Source organism: Pelodiscus sinensis, chromosome 16 (assembly GCF_049634645.1).
Source record: "Pelodiscus sinensis isolate JC-2024 chromosome 16, ASM4963464v1, whole genome shotgun sequence".
Lineage (NCBI taxonomy): Eukaryota > Metazoa > Chordata > Testudines > Trionychidae > Pelodiscus > Pelodiscus sinensis.
Window position 1 is genome coordinate 34,125,149 of NC_134726.1, and position 17,179 is coordinate 34,142,327.

General features: G+C 53.2%; 1 protein-coding gene across 7 annotated transcripts in view; it reads left to right on the plus strand.

The window, feature by feature from the left end:
- Positions 1-17,179, plus strand: part of LLGL1 (LLGL scribble cell polarity complex component 1) — a 68,087-nt gene that overhangs the window by 25,351 nt on the left and 25,557 nt on the right. For 4 of the 7 annotated variants that reach the window (XM_075899770.1, XM_075899764.1, XM_075899765.1 and 1 more), the window contains exons 3-4: positions 13,571-13,652; positions 14,149-14,279. In XM_075899770.1, the coding sequence (XP_075755885.1) occupies positions 13,571-13,652; positions 14,149-14,279 (213 nt within the window). Of the gene's footprint in view, positions 1-13,570; positions 13,653-14,148; positions 14,280-15,436; positions 17,138-17,179 lie in introns of those variants that run through there. The other 3 variants (XM_075899767.1, XM_075899766.1, XM_075899768.1) reach the window with 2 other exon arrangements.

Sequence of the window (17,179 nt, forward strand, 5' to 3'; positions counted from 1 at the left end):
GTATACCCTGGATTGCCCTGAAGCTGGCTGTTCATGGTACACCCCGGCCCCTTGAGCCACCGCACAGCAGCCAGGCCTGGGGTACACATTTTGGCGGACTGGCAACACTTTATTTGCATATTTAGGAACATAATGAATATTCACATAATGTTACTGGTTTGCTAAAAGTTTGTTGGGCCTGGTTGCATTGCAAAGAAGGTGGCAAAGGTTCTCCAGCTTTCATGCTAGTGTCTGTCCGGTCAGAGCAGAAGTTAAGCTGTCTTGAGGGTTAAATTACTTCTGGATTCTTATTCCATGCACGCCGGCCTCTTCCCCAGGGAATTGCCGCCTCTCTCATATGGCTTCAATTCTGGTCCTGGAACTCGAGCAGCCTTTTCCTTGTAATATCCCCGCCCAGGCTAGTGCATGAGCCGTTTCCCTGTCTGTTCAGAGCGCACAGCATGTCTTGCTACAGAAGGCTGGGCCATGATCCTGAATGCAGATAGGCTAACGGCCAGCATGAGGCTCCTCCCCGCGGCAGCCTCCAGTTGCTGTTGTGGCCTCGGTTTTCGGGGGGGGGGGGGGGTGTTGGTTGTAAGCTTGCATCTGAAACTAGCATTTGGTGCATTGCTCCCAGCTCCCGCCATGAGTCACATGTAGGCAGGCTTGTATGAAGAGGCCTGTGATAACGAATATCTCGGCATCTGGTGCCGGCCTGTTGGAGACGCTTACAGTGCAATGGTGTCTATCAAGTTAGTGCATAACACAATTACCTCGCCTAAGCCTTTATTAATTACCAGCTTTACAGGCTTCGCTCTGTAAACGGATGCAGGTGATGTCAAACGCATAGCGCTGAAGAGTTTGGCACACTTGCTGCAGTCTAGCAAATTCTCCGTCCACTAAGTGTTTAATCAGAGCGGGGGAATTCTTGATAGCTGATAAAATGCTAGACAGTACGCCGTGCAAACCGTTGGGTTTTAAAAAAATGCCACTGCTTGCATTAGGTTCTCTGTAAGTTGCTTGCTGCCCACCGTGGGTTCCCGTGTGGGGGTGCGTTTGAGTGCTGTGACCAGAGCCCAGGAAATGACTTCCAATAAATAAGCCACGGAATTCCTTCAGAGGAAGCACAATCGAATGGAGCTTCTTTCCCACGCTGCCTTATCTGTGTTACTAAAATACCTTTTGAAAGCCGCACTGACAGAGACTGACTGAAGCAGAATGTGTCTCTTTATCACCTCGCTTGGCTTGTGTGCTGGCTGCAGACGTGTGGGTTTCGCTTTCGAGTCCGCTAGCTTGATGCAGCGGCAGATCGGGTGGAGGAAATTCTTGCATCTCATTGGAATTTTAAATGGAAACCGTCCTGGGATCAGATTTATTTTGCAGCTCCCTCTGACAAGCCTACACGTGGGCTGCAAAATCCCTGATGAGCCTGGGTGTTTTGGCTTCGGGGGAGGTTGGAGGGGGGGGTTCTGCACTAGCTGGTTAAAACCTCTCCTGGTGAGTGGACTTCCACACAGCAAAGCCAGTTGCTGCGTAGCCTGGCCTTTAAAATGTTCCTCAAAGAACAAGGCTTTTAAAGCCTCAGCAAGTGTTGTAAATTTGCCTTGCTCGGGCACTAAAACAAGCAAGGTAAGCCTTTTCCAAACAGCTTCCTCCCCTAGCTGAACACCTCCCCGAACATCCTTCTGTTTGGGTCCTTTGGCAATTGCATCCAGTCCAGGAACCCCTCCTGCAGGGCTAAGTCAGACATTGTACGGTGGGACCGGTGTGCCGCTGCTGACTTGCGTCGATGGCAATGCAAGGGTTGTGCTAATAGATTGTTGCCTTCCTGAGAGAGGAGAGCAATTTCGAGGAGGAAAGAAGCTTAATTGTAGCTAGTGCTGCTCTTCTTGGTGTGCACGGCTTGGCTTTCCAAGAGGACCGCGCTCTCCTCCCTGCAGAGATGCTCGCAAAATGCTGCGGAGAGCTGCATCTATTCAGACTACTGGCTGGCTGATTTCCCCTTTTTCTGCTTGCAACTCTGCAGCCTGCATTTCAGGTCTGGCTTTTCCACACCTTCCTGACCGTAAAGCTTTAATGTGACAGTTACTCAATATTTCCAAATATTAGATGACAATTTCCAAACTCACACCATTGCATCCAACACAGGGAAGTTGTATATTAGACCTAGTCTTGACCAAAAAGAGGAACTGATCGCAGCTCATAGAAGAGAGGAAAACTTGATAGTAACAAGTAGAAATAAAAAGCCAGAAACTGCAGAAAATTGATAAGGGAAGCAAAGAGACACAAGGAGAAACAAGGCCAGCAGAGATGAGGACAATGAGGAGTTTTTAAAGTATACTAGGAATAAACAAGTCCTAACAAAGGTATTGATTGATTACAAAATGTTAGACTCAATAGTGTAAAAAGGCAGAAGCATTCAGTAAATATTTCTGTTCTCTGCGAGGAGGGCAGAGTTGGGGGACAAATATAGTCATACCAACTATAACAACCATCCGTGTTGTTAGTACCTCTGGAAGATATAGCTGCTACTAAAGGTAGACATAATTAAATCGCCAGCTCCAGATCATTTGAGTCCAAAAATGTCCAGAGCTGACTGAGGCATTCACTGGACCGTGAAGTTTGGGTTTTATTTTTAATGTATTTTGGAGAACCAGGGATGTTTCAGGAGGCTGGAAGAGAGCTAATTTTGTGGCAGTGTTTAAAAAGGGTCAACAAGGTGATCTGGATAATTCCGGGCCTGGCAGTTTGACATGAATTCTGGATAAGACAAGAAGTGGCTGATGTGGGACTCTGTTGATTAATGGCAGATAACTAATTGCAATCAATGTGGATTTATGGAAAATAGCTCCTGTCCATCCAGATTGTCAAAAGGAGTCACCTTTGGTTGGTAAAGGCAATACTGTCGATGTAATATACTTAGACTTCTGAAAGGCTTTGGACTTGGTGCTGCATGACATTTATTAAAGAATGACCTCAAATTAACACAGACAATTTTTAATCCATTTAAAGTGTGCCGACTGATAGGTATCCGTGTAACTGTAGATGGAGAATGATCAAGTACTTGTGTTTCTAGGAGGGTCCTGCTGGTATTGGTGCTACTTGGCCTTCTCTGTCAAACACTTATCAATGGCCTAGAAGACAACAACATAAAATGATCACTAAGGACCCAACTGACCCCCATTGTGGGAGTGGTAAATGAAGTGGATGCTAAGTCACTGAAACAGCCAGCTGGTAAGAGGAATGCAAGCGAACTATGCATTTGAATAGGGACAAAAGTAAAGCTATACCTTGAGGAACAAAAAGTGCAGGCCGTGCTTACAGGATGGGGGAGGTACATCTTCTGGGAAAAGTCTGCAAAAGACTTGGGTGGATAATCAGCTGAACACAGGCTCTCTAGGACACTGGCCGAAAGGCCTAATGTGATTCGTGGATACCGAAACTGAGGAATTGAAAGTAGGTGTGGAGTGGTTATTTTATCTTTATCCCTTGTGCACCCACTGCTGGAATACTGTGTCCCGTTCTGGTGCCCACAATTAATGCAGAATGTTAATCAATTGGGGAGGGTTCAGAGATGTTCCCTGAAAAACGATTAAAAAAACCTGCCTTATAGTGACAGACCCAAGGAGCTCACTCTACTTAGCCTAACCGAGAGCAGGTTAAAGGGTGATTTGATTAGTCTGTGAGTGTCCATACGGGGAACAAATATTTAGTAACGGGCTCTTCCGTGGAGCAAAGAATAGTCTACCCCCGTCCGTGGCTGGAAGTGGAAGTTAGACGAGTCAGACTGGAAATACGGGTCAGTGCGTCAGTTGTCTGTGGAACAACTCACCAAGGTGGTGGTGGGGTTTCCATCACTGGTGGTTTTAAAATCCAGTCCGGATGTCCTTTCGGAGAAGATCTACTCCAGGGATTGTTTTGGGGGAGTTCCGTGGCCTGTGGGGGACAAGAGGACGGTGCTGGTCCTTTCTGGCAATAGAACCTGAATCAGACGCTACACTGCAACCTCCTGATTTGGGCCATGCTGCGGACAGGGCTGGGAGCTGCTCTAGGAGTTCCCCTGCGTGTCCCAGACGGCCACGTGGGCTGCCCCTTAACGCCTGGCTGGCTTGAGAGGGGAGGTTCGTGCTGGGGAGAACCTGCCTGTCGGGAGTTGCAATCTCCGCTTTAAATGCGGCTCTGCACAAGGTGTGAACGAGGCAGCGCTGAGATGTCCTTGTGCCCCGGAGCCTGCTGGTCTCCTGCGTCCTTGCCAGGGGAGAGGACTTGTCCCAATTCTGTACAGCAAGTTAGTGCTGTGATCTCCCGGCTGGGGGCGTGCGCTCTTGTGACGCTGTCCTGGGTCTCTCTGGCAACAAAATGGCCATGCCAGTCGCTGTTCCCCAAACCCCTGAACCTACAGCTGCTACCCACGGCTGCATTGCATCACCAAGCCAGGAGATGGAACTGACCGACTTGTCTGTAGGACGCCGGTTCCCGTCTGGCCCTGGCCGCTTGCACTAGAAGCTGGGATGCTTCTCAGAGCGGATTCCAGATGGAGCATGTTTCGTCATGCATCTGACGAAGTGGGTCTTTGCCCACGAAAGCTTATGCTCCTACACTTCAGTTAGTCTATAAGGTGCCACAGGACTCCTCATCGCTTCTGCAGATTTAGACTAACACGGCTACCCCTCTGATACATGTTTCTACCGTTGCAAATCAACCCACGCCTGCAGCACTCGCGTTGCCGGCGGGCTCCTTGTGCGGGGCTACCTTGTGGGCAGGAGACAGAGATCCCTTGTGGGGGGGCCGGGCACTTGCTTAGCATTCGGGGGTCCCTTGCCCAAGTCTTGCGTGTCTGGCTCCATCCGTCCCTGAGCGAGAGGAGGGTGGCAGGAAGAGGAGTGGAGTCTGGACTCAGCCCGCTAACCTACCTATAGGACCCCCCTGGCAGCAGGCGTCCAGCCAGGGAACTTCCTGACCCCGGGTGTCCGTCTTCCTTCCGCAACAGCTGCTTGGCTGAGTTGGAAGTTGCTCCGTGCGGCAGGTTAAGGGGATGGGACGTGCTGGAGCTCTGTGCCGCTAATACTCGCCTGGCCCAACCCTCGTCAGAATTAAAGCTGCTCTCTGGGCGGCTGATCAGCTTAGAAACCCACATGCAGGGCTGAGCGGAGTTGGGGCCTCTGAACGCCTCCCCTGTCTAGCCCACGTCCTCGGGCTGTTTTCCTTCCCCTCGGCGGAACCAGTTAAAAGCTGGTTCCCCCCTGGCACCGTCTCTCCGGTTCAGGAGCAGCAGAGCGGCCCCAGGAGCTAAACCCGCTTTAGTGCACAGCTGCAGCAGGAGTGCTCCCCGTTATCGACTTATTGTGTAGCTGATGGGAATTCCATCGACTACTCGATTAATTAATTAATTGATATTTAACATCAGGAGGGGGCTGGTTTGGCTCCTCCCCCTCGCCCCGGGCAGTGACAGCCTCCTCTCTAGCGCCCTGACTCGAGATTTCGCTCCTCTTGTTTGCCAGGCGGCATCTGATTCCACACTGAACAGATCGGCTGCCCCGTTGGCTACAGTGGCCAGTGGTGTGTGTGGCAGGGAGCCTGCGGCTGCTGGGGCAGGGGATGCTAGGAATGCCCCGTGGGCCCGCTGACCGTCTGTGTGTGCTTCTTCCCCGGGATGGGTGTAGCAGCCCAGGCCTTGCAGCAGCGCCAGCGGGCGGGGTCCCTGTGTCCCCGGGGTGCAGAGTTTTGTTTCTCTTCCAGAGGCAGCGTTTTGGAGCCAGCTTTGTCCTCGCTCCTCCGTGTGTGTGGTCCTGGCGGAGCTGGGCTCTGGGAGCTGGCTAGGCAGAGTCGGCTCTTCGCTGACATCCAGTGCAACGTCACTAACGCTGAGCCTCGGCGCCAGTCGCTTTGCCTTTGGCCCCTGCTTCTAAGTCCCATCTGCAGGGGCCCCGCCCCGCCCGGGAATGACCCTGGTCAGTGATACAAGGGAGTTTCTCTAACTCTGTGAAGGCCCAATGGGCAGAATCCAGCCAGCCTCCAGTTCCCCCTGCCGCTTCCACCCAAGGTTTGGACGCCTCTCCCGGCCTTTGGCCTTGTCCCTCGTGCCAGTCCTGGGGTGTACCGCTGGCTTGCTCCAGCCTCCATTCTGGCCACATACAAGTGGAGTGCCGGGAGGTGGGATGGGGGAGGCAGCGCGTTCCCTTTCATTTTTTTTCCTCCCATGTGTGCAATAAATTTTATGTGCACCAAGGCCTGTACGGATGTGCACCACCAGTAGAGCTGCATGCTGATCCTCTGGGCGGCATTTGAATTTCTCCTGGGTGGCCGCTCCCAGGGAACGCTGGAGCAGGGCAACTGTTCCTGGACATGGTCCAGCATCAGTGGGTGAGAATCCAGGGCTGCAGGGGGTGGGCGCGTGGCAGGGAGGCTGCAAAACTCTTATTTTTCTGGTCCAAAGCTGGAGGCGTCGTGCTGGCAAGTGTGGTGGGAATCGGTCGCTTTCCCGCTGGGCCTCCGTGCCCAGGTTGTGCCGTGGAGGGGTCCTGGACTCAGCCAGGCTGCAGGTACAGGGGCTCGCTTGCTCTCCCCGGGCTTCCTCTTCCTCCCCCATGGCTTCCGGCGTGTCCCAGCTCTGACCGTGAAGGAGGGTGTCTGTGTCCGTATCGGCCCCCAGGCTCGTGAAGGCACTAGCTGCGCTGGTCCTTATGGGCACCTGGTCCCTGGGAAATGGAGTGATGCGGCCTCGCTCTTGCCCTTCCCATCAGGCGTAGTTCGGGGAGGTGCCGGTGGGTCTTGTAGCAGGGTGAACACTGTGAGAAGCAATCTCCGTTCCGAGGCCTGTGAGAGCCAACCGGCTTGGCCTCTAGACTGCCCCGGCAACCTGCCTGGAGCCATCTAGGGCTTCACAACCAACACAAACCCGAGTTCGGTCAGTCTAGGGAGCCCAGAAGTTCTGGATGGCAGGAGGTGGGGAGCGAGGGTGACCCTAGCGCCCAGCCTTCAAGGCCGACCAGTCTAGGAGCACCAGAAGCTTGGAGCCGTTCAGTGGTTTCTTGGGTGGCCAGAATCGGGAACGGATCAAAACCTGAGTTCTTTGACTCCTGAGCCCCCTCTGGTTGGCTGACCTCGTGGGTGGAAGTGGCTGGTGCCCTGTTGTGTGGCTGGGGCCTGGGAAGTCGGGTGTTGTGGACGGGGCTCGCAGTCGCTGCTGGTGGGGCCGGGTCTGGAGTTCGGGTTGTGTGGCTTCCATCTTTCCCAGGAGGGGAGCAGGCGTGTGCAAAGTCAGGGCCCATGAGAACGAGATCCTAAGGTGGCTAGTGGCTGGTGGCTACCTGGGAGGCAGGGTTCGGTCGGTTCATTTTAGTCCTGTCCTTCAACTCCAGCTCCCCCTTCACTCCAGCTCCCCCTTGTTGGGGCGGAGGCTGCTCTGAGTTGTGTGGGGCTGATGTCTCCAGGCCCCATAGCTGATCTTACCACTCAGTCGTAGGGTTTGAGCCCAGGCTGGTCCTGTGCCGCGAACCCCTACGGCGACAGCACAGCACAGGTCTACTCCAGCGGGACCTGGGCCGAGGGGGAGCTGGAAGAATGTTACGATGAGGGGAAAAAGTTCAGGGTCCTAAAGAGCAGGAGAGCTGCCATTGTCTGTGCCCACAGGAGCGCTGCTAACTGCAGACATGCCCAGCCTATCGAATTACCCAACTCCAGCGCGCCGGCCCTTTGGGGAGTTTAATTGGGCGCTGAAACAAGTTTATGCAAGCGACTTAAATTCATCCTGTCACCCTCTTTCCTCCCCACGCTCCTGCTGCATTGCAGACGCCGCCGCAGCGGCTTTAAAGGGTCGGGACAATGGCACAAGGGGCAGATGGTTCAGGGAACGCGTCCAAACATAGCTCTAACTCCACCCCGCCCCTTCCCTTTTGTTAACTGCAAAGCATGTTTAAGGGGGGAAGGAAGGGCCAAATCCCTCTATCCCTATAAACCCACGTCAGACGGAGCAGATCTAGTTCGAATCTTGTCTAGGGAAAGTGTCTCTGGTAAAGATTTGATTAGCTCTTCCTCCAAGCATTCGGGATCGTTAAACCTGAAATTTGGGATAAGTTTCTGTTGTACCTTGGGCGTCGTATCATCCTCTTCAAGGCCAGGGGCTTTCCCATCTTAGCCTCATGTTCAGCCGAGAGTTCATCTGTACCCCCAAACTTCTAGGGGGGGGCCTCATAACAAAGGGGGCCCCTGAGGTGTGGCCTTTTGAGTGAGGAAGGAGCCAGATCATCCAGCGGCTGCGTCCCCATTTCAGAGGTGCTGGATTTTCTCCGTCCCGTTCTGTTTCCTTGCGTTTTCTGAAGTTCTTTTTGTTTTTCTGGGGCAGGAAACCAGCGCAGGAGAGTTGCTGAATAAGCATAGCGTGGAGTCGGGAGTGAGAGGAGAGGGTTGCTCTGAGCAACGGGCAAGCGGGCAGCCCTCCAGGGAGGGATTCCAGAGCACACAGCTCTGGGAGGCCACAGTGAACCCGAAAGAAAGGAAGGGAGGCGCCAGGAGACGTAGGGGAGTACATACAGGGCGCTCTGCCCCTCCAGGGAGGGGGGGATTGCAAGAGAGTGACACACAAGCTGCTCTCTGCTAAAGCCTGCGAGAAATGTCCCTGGAAACAAGCGACCGAAAGGGACATTTTAATGCAGGATGGGGTGGGGAGGCAGCAAATTCTCTGGGATTGAACTTTAAGCCTCCAGTGGTAACAAAAGCCAGTTTGGCTACTCGGTAATTGTTTCCCAGGACAGAGCAATTGCTTGTGTCCCGGTGATCCTCTGGGAACCGTGCTGTGGGCTGCTGTTTCCATTAGCCCTTTAGCGAGACTGAAGCATTTGGTAATAACCCAGGGGTATCCTTGCTGCAAACTCTAGGTTCCCTCCATCAGCCTGGTGCTCCTTGTAAAAGCTCTTGTAACAACTCCCGTAGGTACTGGTCTGTTTGTATCTCTGTCACTGAGACCCCCATGCGCTAGGCACTGCACTTCCAGAGAGAGTTCCTGCCTCCATAGAAGTCGCTGTCTAAATACCCAAGGCCAACTACAGGCTGATGGCAGCGAATAGAATAAATCTTCCTTCTGCCTACTCAGTCAACAGCTTCCTTAATCTCGCAATGGAGGAAGAAAAGGCTGTACTGGTTTGAAAACCGAACCAAAAAAACCTGGTAAACAAAGGGAGGCACGGGAAAGTTGATAGCCATCTATATCAATCCGTAGCAAGGAATTATAGAAAATGATTAAGGGATACAAGGAGAAATCTATGATCAGTAGAACTGAGGACAATAGAGGAGTTTTAAAAAGCGAACAAAAAAGAAACCTAGCCATGTCAATTACTAGATGAAAATGGTAGAATTATCAATTAAGCAGAAAAGGCAGAAGTGGTCAGTAAACATTTCTGTTCTGTTTTTTTCCCCCAAAAAATATATGAACAATATCACTTATAATACTTATTTCCATTCCACTGGTATCTCTGGAGGATGCTAAACACCAGTGATGAAAATTAAAAGCTTCTGAGGGGTAGCAGAGTTAGTTTGTAAATGGAAAAACTTAAACAACGAAGAGTCTAGCAGCACCTTGAAGACGAACAAAACATGTCGATGGGATCGTGAGCTTTTGTAGGCAGTGTTTCACTTCTGTGCCCACGAAAGCTCATGATACCATCTACATGTTTTGTTCGTCTTTAAGGTGCTGCAAGACTATTTGTTGTATAACTTTTTCTGTGAAAATTAGACCTTTTTAAATCACCAGGTCCAGATAAAAGGAATCCAAGAGGTTTTTTTAAAAAGATCTGTCACGAGCTTGAGAGGCCATTAACGGTGACTTTTAGTAAGTGGTGGAACATGGGGAAAACGGGACGAAAGCTCATGTTGTCAGTATTGCAAAAGGGTAATGGTATGACCCAGCTAATTATAGGTGTCAGTCTGACATCAATCCTAGGCAAGATACTAGAGTGGCGGATACAGAGCTTCCGAAAGTCTTAAAGGAGGGTAACGCAAGAAGTGCATGTTAATAGGATCAATTTTCCATTCATTCCAATCCAAGATCTCTCCTTTATTACAAGTTTGTTTGATAAAGATAATGTGATCTACTTTTTAAGGCATTTGATTGGATGATGTTTTGATTTAACAACTAGAGTGATACAACATGGCAGCTTTTAACCCATTTAAAATGTGGCTAACTGGTAGTGGCATTCTGAGACCTCTATGTGAGGAACCATCACTGAATGGTGGTGTTTCCAGAGGGGTCCTGTGGGCATAAGGAAAGGAACAGATGAATAGAGCAACCTGAGTTGCTTGGTATGCATTTTAATCTGGCCAGATGCATCCACCTAGGAACAAAGCACATGGGTCGTTCTGACCGGATGGGGTAGACTCTGTCCTGAGAAGCAGTGGTTGAAAGATTTGGGGGACATGATGGATAATCAGCTGAATGTGAGCTCCTGGTGTGGCACTGTGGCTAAAAAGGGGCTAATGCAGCCTTTGGATGTGCAAACGGGGAACTGGAATTGGAACAGGAGCGGATCTTTTTATCTCCGTCTTTGGCTCTGGTGCGACTGGGCAGGTCTGGTGCCCGCAAATCAAGAACATTGATGCATTGGAGAAGGTTCAGGGAAGAGCTGTGAGTGTGATGAGCGGGTTAGAAAGCACGTCTTGCAGAGGGAGACTCAAGGAGAAGGTTGGGGGTGACTCGATGGGGAGAAATTTGTCAGTCTCTAGCAGAGAAATGTGAATTTGTAATGCAGGGTGATTAACCACTGGAATGCATTTTCCAGGGATCACAGGCCACTTAAGTCAGGAGAGGCTCAGGCTGGATGATCCTGGGGGTCCCTTCTGGCCTCAGGCTCTATGAAATATTTATTCTAAAACCAGAGGCTCAGCATGACACCTGCCGGGCTAATGGCAAGAGCAGGGTTTGCGTGTCGGCCATCCCAGTTGTATGGTTTGTTTGTTCCAGGCTTGCTTGTCTGCGCCGTTTTCCCGCCGATCCTGGATGGCCCAAGAGAGGACTCAGTGGAAGGGCGCCCTGGGAAAGCCATCTCCCTCTTTACGGACTGGCCTCCTCTCAGATGCATTCAGGGCTTCACCTTAACTATAAAATAACCTTGACGGTTGCCCCCTGCAGCAAAGCTGAACGCTGATGTGGAGGGAGGTTTGGCCTTGTGGGGCTGGGCTGTCCAAGTTCCCTTCCCAGTCCCGTTCAGGCTGCAGTGCGGAATTATTGCTAACCCCATATGCGCCTTCCCTTCCTGCTGCCGAGGGTGGATTTTTGCCCTTGCAGCCTGGAAGGACAAATGCAAAGGACAGCGATGGCTCCCAGCCCCACTTCTTGCGGCCTGTTTCGTTCCAGGAGCTGAGGGACTGGTGGAACCCACTGTAAGGCTGGTGGGATGGTGGCACCAGGCCCCCTGCGACCTGGGGCCCTTGGAGGGCTGCGATGGAGATGAGCAGAACCCCGAGTCCTTGGATTCCACCAGGGTACTTAGCCATCGGTAGAAGGGCAGGGGCAGAAGCATCTGCTTGCAACTTCCTCTCTCCCGAAGCAGCACTCCCAGGAGAGCCATTGTGAGCAAGGAAACAGTCTCCCCGCGAGCGTGTCAGTTGTCACCTGCCTGAGACAGGTCGACTTATCCAGGCTCCTCCCCAAGAGCCGGTGGGTCTGTGCCTGGCAGCTGGCACTTGGCTGAGCAGTGGGGGTAAAGGCAGGAATGGACCTAAAGGCTGAAATCCCTGTTTATCCAGAGAGCTAGTCTGTCTGGAGGAAGCCATGCTGCCCTGGCATTTCTGGCCTTGCTTCAAGGCCCTGGTGCCTGCTGGGAGCTGGTGGACTCCCCCGAGTTGTCAGCTGGGTGCGCTGCTTCTTGCAACACCCAACTGGCTCGTGAACCGCTTGGGGGTGGAGCGTGCAGCGCCGGCGGCCCATGAGCTAATTCTCAGCCTGTTAACCTCTGGCGAGGTGCAGAGACAGCTGGGCGGGGCTTCCCAGGCACACTGGTGATGCACCTGGGGCTGAGGAAGTGTCTGCACGACCCCGCACCTGGATCAGTTCCGTTCCCCGGCAGGCAGGCCTTAGAGCCAGCGAGCCCACTAAGGCTTGGTGGCTGAGTTCCTGTTGCCCGTCGTTCCCAGGGACGCTAAAGGAGCTTGCAGCCCCGGACTGCAGAGAGACAGGCTAAGCCACCGTTCTAGTCGATGCAAATTGCTGGAGAGAAAGGTCGTGCGCTCGTGCGTAGCAGCAGGGTTGAGGATGCAAACAGCCATGCGTGTCTGCAGTCAGCCTCACGCATGAACACCGGCCTCTGCAGAGAACTGTCCATGGGACGCCCAGTGCAGACTCTGGCCCTCCCGCTACAGACGGGGAGTCCTGGGAAGGCCGCAGGACTCGGCAAGAGCTGCCTCTCTAGAGCAGAGCCGGGGAAACCAGCTTTGTCTTATGCCCCGGGGTGCCTGGCAAGCTGCCAGTCCCGCTGCTGGGTCTGCTGACATGCGCAGTGTTTGGGGCATGACAGTGCTGTCTAGACTCACCCTGCCCGTCTGCAGCCCAGGACGGTTGGGGTGGAACTGCCAGCTGGCCAGACGGCACCGCCTGTTGTCTGCAGACGGTGCCCCGAGAACCCCTCCCGCCAGCCTGGCTCCCGGCAAAAGGCTGGCTCTGCGGCATGCCTGCAGAGCGAAGAGAGGCGCCGCCGGCTCACGTGTGGGACTTGGCCTGAGCCGGTCTTAGCAGGGGGCCGTGCGTGAAAGGGCCGGGAATCGCTGCATTTTCATCCTGCTGAAAGAATTAGCACCTTCTGCTTCATTGCCGTGTCTCGGCTCAAGGGGCCGGGTGAGGGGGGGCCTTGGGCTCTGACCGGTGCCTGCGGGCTAAGGGCTGTTTAATTGTGGGGTGGATGGTTGGGCTCAGGCTGCAGCCTTTGGGCTCCTTCACCTCACGGGATGCCAGGGCCTGGGCTCCCCCAAACGATAACGCTGCAATTCAACCGCGCCTTCGCCCGAGCCCTGCGAGCCGCCAGCAGGGCCGGGTGTGGAACTGTCGATGGACCCGGGCGTTCTTCCTGAGCAGCGCAGACGTGATGCTGGAGTGGATCGGCTTGCACAAGTCTAGTCCTGTGCTATATCGCGCTCCCCAGATCGGGCATGGAAAACACCGGGCCCAGTACGACTGCTGCTGGGTACAGCGCAATAACCAGTCCCTCCCGTGGAACGCCATGCAGAGGCAGGATTCAGTGCGCCCAGGCTGGGCAGGCAGATGATGGTGTGAAACCCTCCATGTAAACCCGGCTGCCCTGTTCAGGTGCTGTGGGGGTGGCTGGCCTTTTGCTAACCAGGTTGAGTGCCCGGCTGTAGAAAGGCAATGCCAGGCCTTTAAAATCGGCTGGTGAGTGACCAGCACAGGTGTGTGGATACCTTGGTGGTGAACGTGATGCCACCAAAATACCGAGACGGTAAAAGCATTTAGTCCCCTGTTCTCAACATGGGATCTTGCCCGCTGGCATGGTTGGTTTGGGGGAGGGGAGAATGGGGGGTTGGTGTGGGGCTTGTGCGTTCGTTCTCTCTCTCTCTCGTGGCCTCCTTGACTCCCAGCCTGCACCAGATACGGCGCTCCAGGAGTGGAGTTCACTGGCTTGCACAAGGAGACTGCCGCCGTCACGCAGATGCACTTTTTGCCTGGACAGGTACGTTGCTGCGTTCAGGTCTCATGGCCCGGCCTCTCCTCCAGAGGCAACGGCTCCCACCTGAATGGGGAGTAGCCCAGGCCCTGCTGTCCGCATGGTGCAGCAGCCCGTCCTCTGATGTAGCCAGACTGCTGGCCGTTCTCTGGCAAGGAAGGGGGCAGGCAATGTCTCCAAGCCCCCCGAACTCCTCCTGGCCTGATAATTCCCCCCTCCCCGCACTAGGGCCTCCTGTCCTACACAAACTCTGCCCCTTGGAACAGCTCTGCTTAGCAGGGCCTTGGAAGACTTCAGCCACTGCTGTGGGGAGGGTGGGTGCGGCCAGCAAGCGGATGCAAGGCTGAGCCTTTGGGATGGTGCTTAAAGGTACCTGCACCCAAATCCAGAGTGGTGGGCTGGTGCGGCCGTGTCCAGCGGGGTCTCGCCGTGGAGCAGGGGGACCGAACTCCTCATCCTGTGACGTCCTGGGTTTCCTCACACGTCGCGCTCTCTCCCCCAGGGCCGGCTGCTGTCCTTGCTGGATGACAACACCCTGCACCTGTGGGAGATCGACCAGAAGGACGGCTATTCGCACCTGGAGGAGACCCTCAGCTTCACCCTCCCGGGCCGAGCAGGGTTCGACAGTGCTAAGTACTCACCGCCGCCCGCCTCCTTTTGCATGTGTGTCTGGGGAGTTAGGGCTGTGCTGGAGCAGGACAGGACCTGGGGTCTGCTGGGTGCCGAGTGCTTTGTGTGTGCCCCTGGTTTGCTGACCTGGCCCTGTCCGCTCAGAGCCCAGCTCCCTCGGGCCTGTGCTGGTTTGTGCATCATCCAGACCTCCCAACCTCCTGGAAACGTGGTGTCGACCCAATAGCTGCTAGTCACGTGCAGCTAATTGGCCGGTTGAGTGTAGCTAGCTGGCGAAGGGAGCTGGTTGGACGCCATGGTCCTAGAAGTTTGGCACGAGGGCCCAGTTTTAATCTCCCTCCCTTTGGGGAGCCTACGGTCAGGATTTCGCCTGCCGGAGTCTTGCTGGTCATGATGTGCAAACCGGGGCCCCTCAGACCCTGGTGGGGTTTTGCAGAGCTGGACACCAATAGCTCAACTGCTGCCGTGTAAACAGAGCCAGCTTACCTAGGAGGAACGTGAGGCAAAACCCACGGACTGTACTTTGCTCATTTTGGGCACTTCTGCAACATCCACACGTGAGGGAGGTGTTAAAGCCGCAGTTCGGGCCCAGTGCCGGTTGCAAAGCGCTTGATGAAACGCCAGCTGTGAAACCTTTAATCGCTCTGCCTTGTGAGCCTGTCCAAATAGCCCAGATTTTAGTGTAAAATAGCTTGGACTTGTTGAACTGAATCTAAGTTTCTGTTGCCCTGTACAGGCCACTCTGAGGAAACCGCCGACGGGTATTTAAAAGGCCAAACATCCCCGTTTAATTTTATCCATCTGGTTCAATCACTTCTCCTAAGCAGCAGTTTCATTCCTTCTCCCCTCCAGGAATCTTTACCCTGGCTCTGTGGTTTCCAAAGCCTTCCCTTTTGTACACAGCTGTATAGTTCTCCTATCTCTCTGTTGCCATGGGAATGGTCGCATTGGTGGAGAAAATAGACAGAGCTTGCGTGGTTGAGATTAGCTTGGCTCTGCAGACACCTCTGCTTATAAATGGGGAAAGGCAGCATGGCTGAGTAACTGCCGGGGGAACAAACTGAAGTCTGAGTTTCAGCCTTTGCTGGACTCTGCAAACGCATGTCTTTCAATTAAAAAAAAAAAAAAAAAACAACAACCAAGAAACAAACCACAGTCTCCTAAACAAGCAGCAGTGATAACAGGACGGAGCTTGCAAAAGGTCTGCCAGAGTTTATTCTCAAGCTTCTCTGTGCTGGGGCGAAATTTGGCTGCAGTGTTGCCAGATGCAAAAGTTTGGTTTTTTTTAAATTATTTAAATCTGCTTGGCCTCATTTTACTTCAGGGTGGGGAAGGACAATCCCACCCTCATTCTCATGGGGATGGGCTGGATCTTTTGGGCCAACTAACAGTGTAAATGAAACCTTGAGTTCATTTTACGGGTGCCTCTGTCTGCACATCTTACTCCTCGGTTCTGAATGTAGCCCAAATATACTCTGTAAAATTTGCTACCAACCACTCTAGGTAGGTAGCACCGTTTCCTCTTTCTTTAAAACAAATGGATGCTATTACGAGTTCAATGTTGCAGCCCCTACGGTTGAGGGAAATGCTTCTGCGATCTTTCTGAAAGACCGGAGAAGAATTTTTTTTCCTAACCTCAGCGGCATTTGCTGCCCAAGCCTTGAATTGCTGCACCTGCCCACAATAACCAGCACGGAATTAATGAGTCTCTCTGGGCATTGGATGATAAAAGAGCAAATGTTAAATGGCAGAATTTCAAAAAACGCTGAGATTTTTAACTTGTACAATTACAAGCGCAGCAGAGGACCGTGTTCTCTTAAAATCGCCTCCGGCCTGATTTTTCCGAAGTGCTGGATGCCTCGAATTCCAGTTGAAGCTAATGTCAGCTGATGCGAATCCTCAGCATCCTTTTGTGAGCAACTTGTGCAGACGCTCCGAGCAAAGAGTTACTGGTTTTTGCACATATGGTTGCTACCATCGCGTGCTCATGTGCTGCATTTTGCAACTACAGCTGCTCAGCTGAGGCGATCACAGTAATAACAACGAAGGGGTAAATTCTGATGTCCCTCTGGCTAGCTTTGGAAGATGCAAGATCCTCTTCCTGTGTCGCAGTCCCCTTAAATGAAGGCTTTGTTCTGGTGCTGTTTGCATCATTGAGAGCAGGCAGGGGCACTATTCATGTTCTGGGTGGAAAGTCCTGTGAAGCAGGAAGAGGGCTGTGGAAACTCACCGCGCACACACAGCGCGTGTGAGTGGGCGAAGGAGCGCCAGTTGCTTTACATAATGGTATGGCGGCCCTTCTGCACAGATACCTGCCTATTCCTGTTTACCGCTTGGTATGGCCACAACCTGCCAGTGCAGCAGCTGGGTTTACAAAGAGACAGCCCTGGGCAATCTTTCTTTGGATCGAAGACTTTCGGAAACAATACAAAGTAGGAGCAGAGGTTAACGGATCACTCGCTTAAACAATGAGACGGGTACAAGTGACGTCAGGTACTTAATAGCAGGGAATAGAAACGGGCCCAGCTATTGAAACAGCCATTTGGGAAGCTAATGAGCAGCAGTAGTTAAATTGGGGTGACTGATCTGGGCAGGAGACCTGTCTGTCATTCCGATTTCCCAGGTGATGAGCAGGCTACAAGGCGATGCCGTCGTCGTTCCTGGCTCCAAATCCTCCAGTGAAGTGGTGTAATGGGAAACCCAGCTGCTGCGGTGTCAGGTTGAGGACCACGGGTGGGATCTGCTGGGTTACAAATCCCAGGTCAGAGTAGCTGCTCGCTCCCGATGGACGACGATGGCTGGAAAAGGCGCCGTCTAAGACGGATGTTAAAGCCCCTCCTGAGTTCTAGGCCTGGCTCTGGGTACGTCCCAGTGCTGCTTTGGAGCTCGCTCCCTGAGCCGGG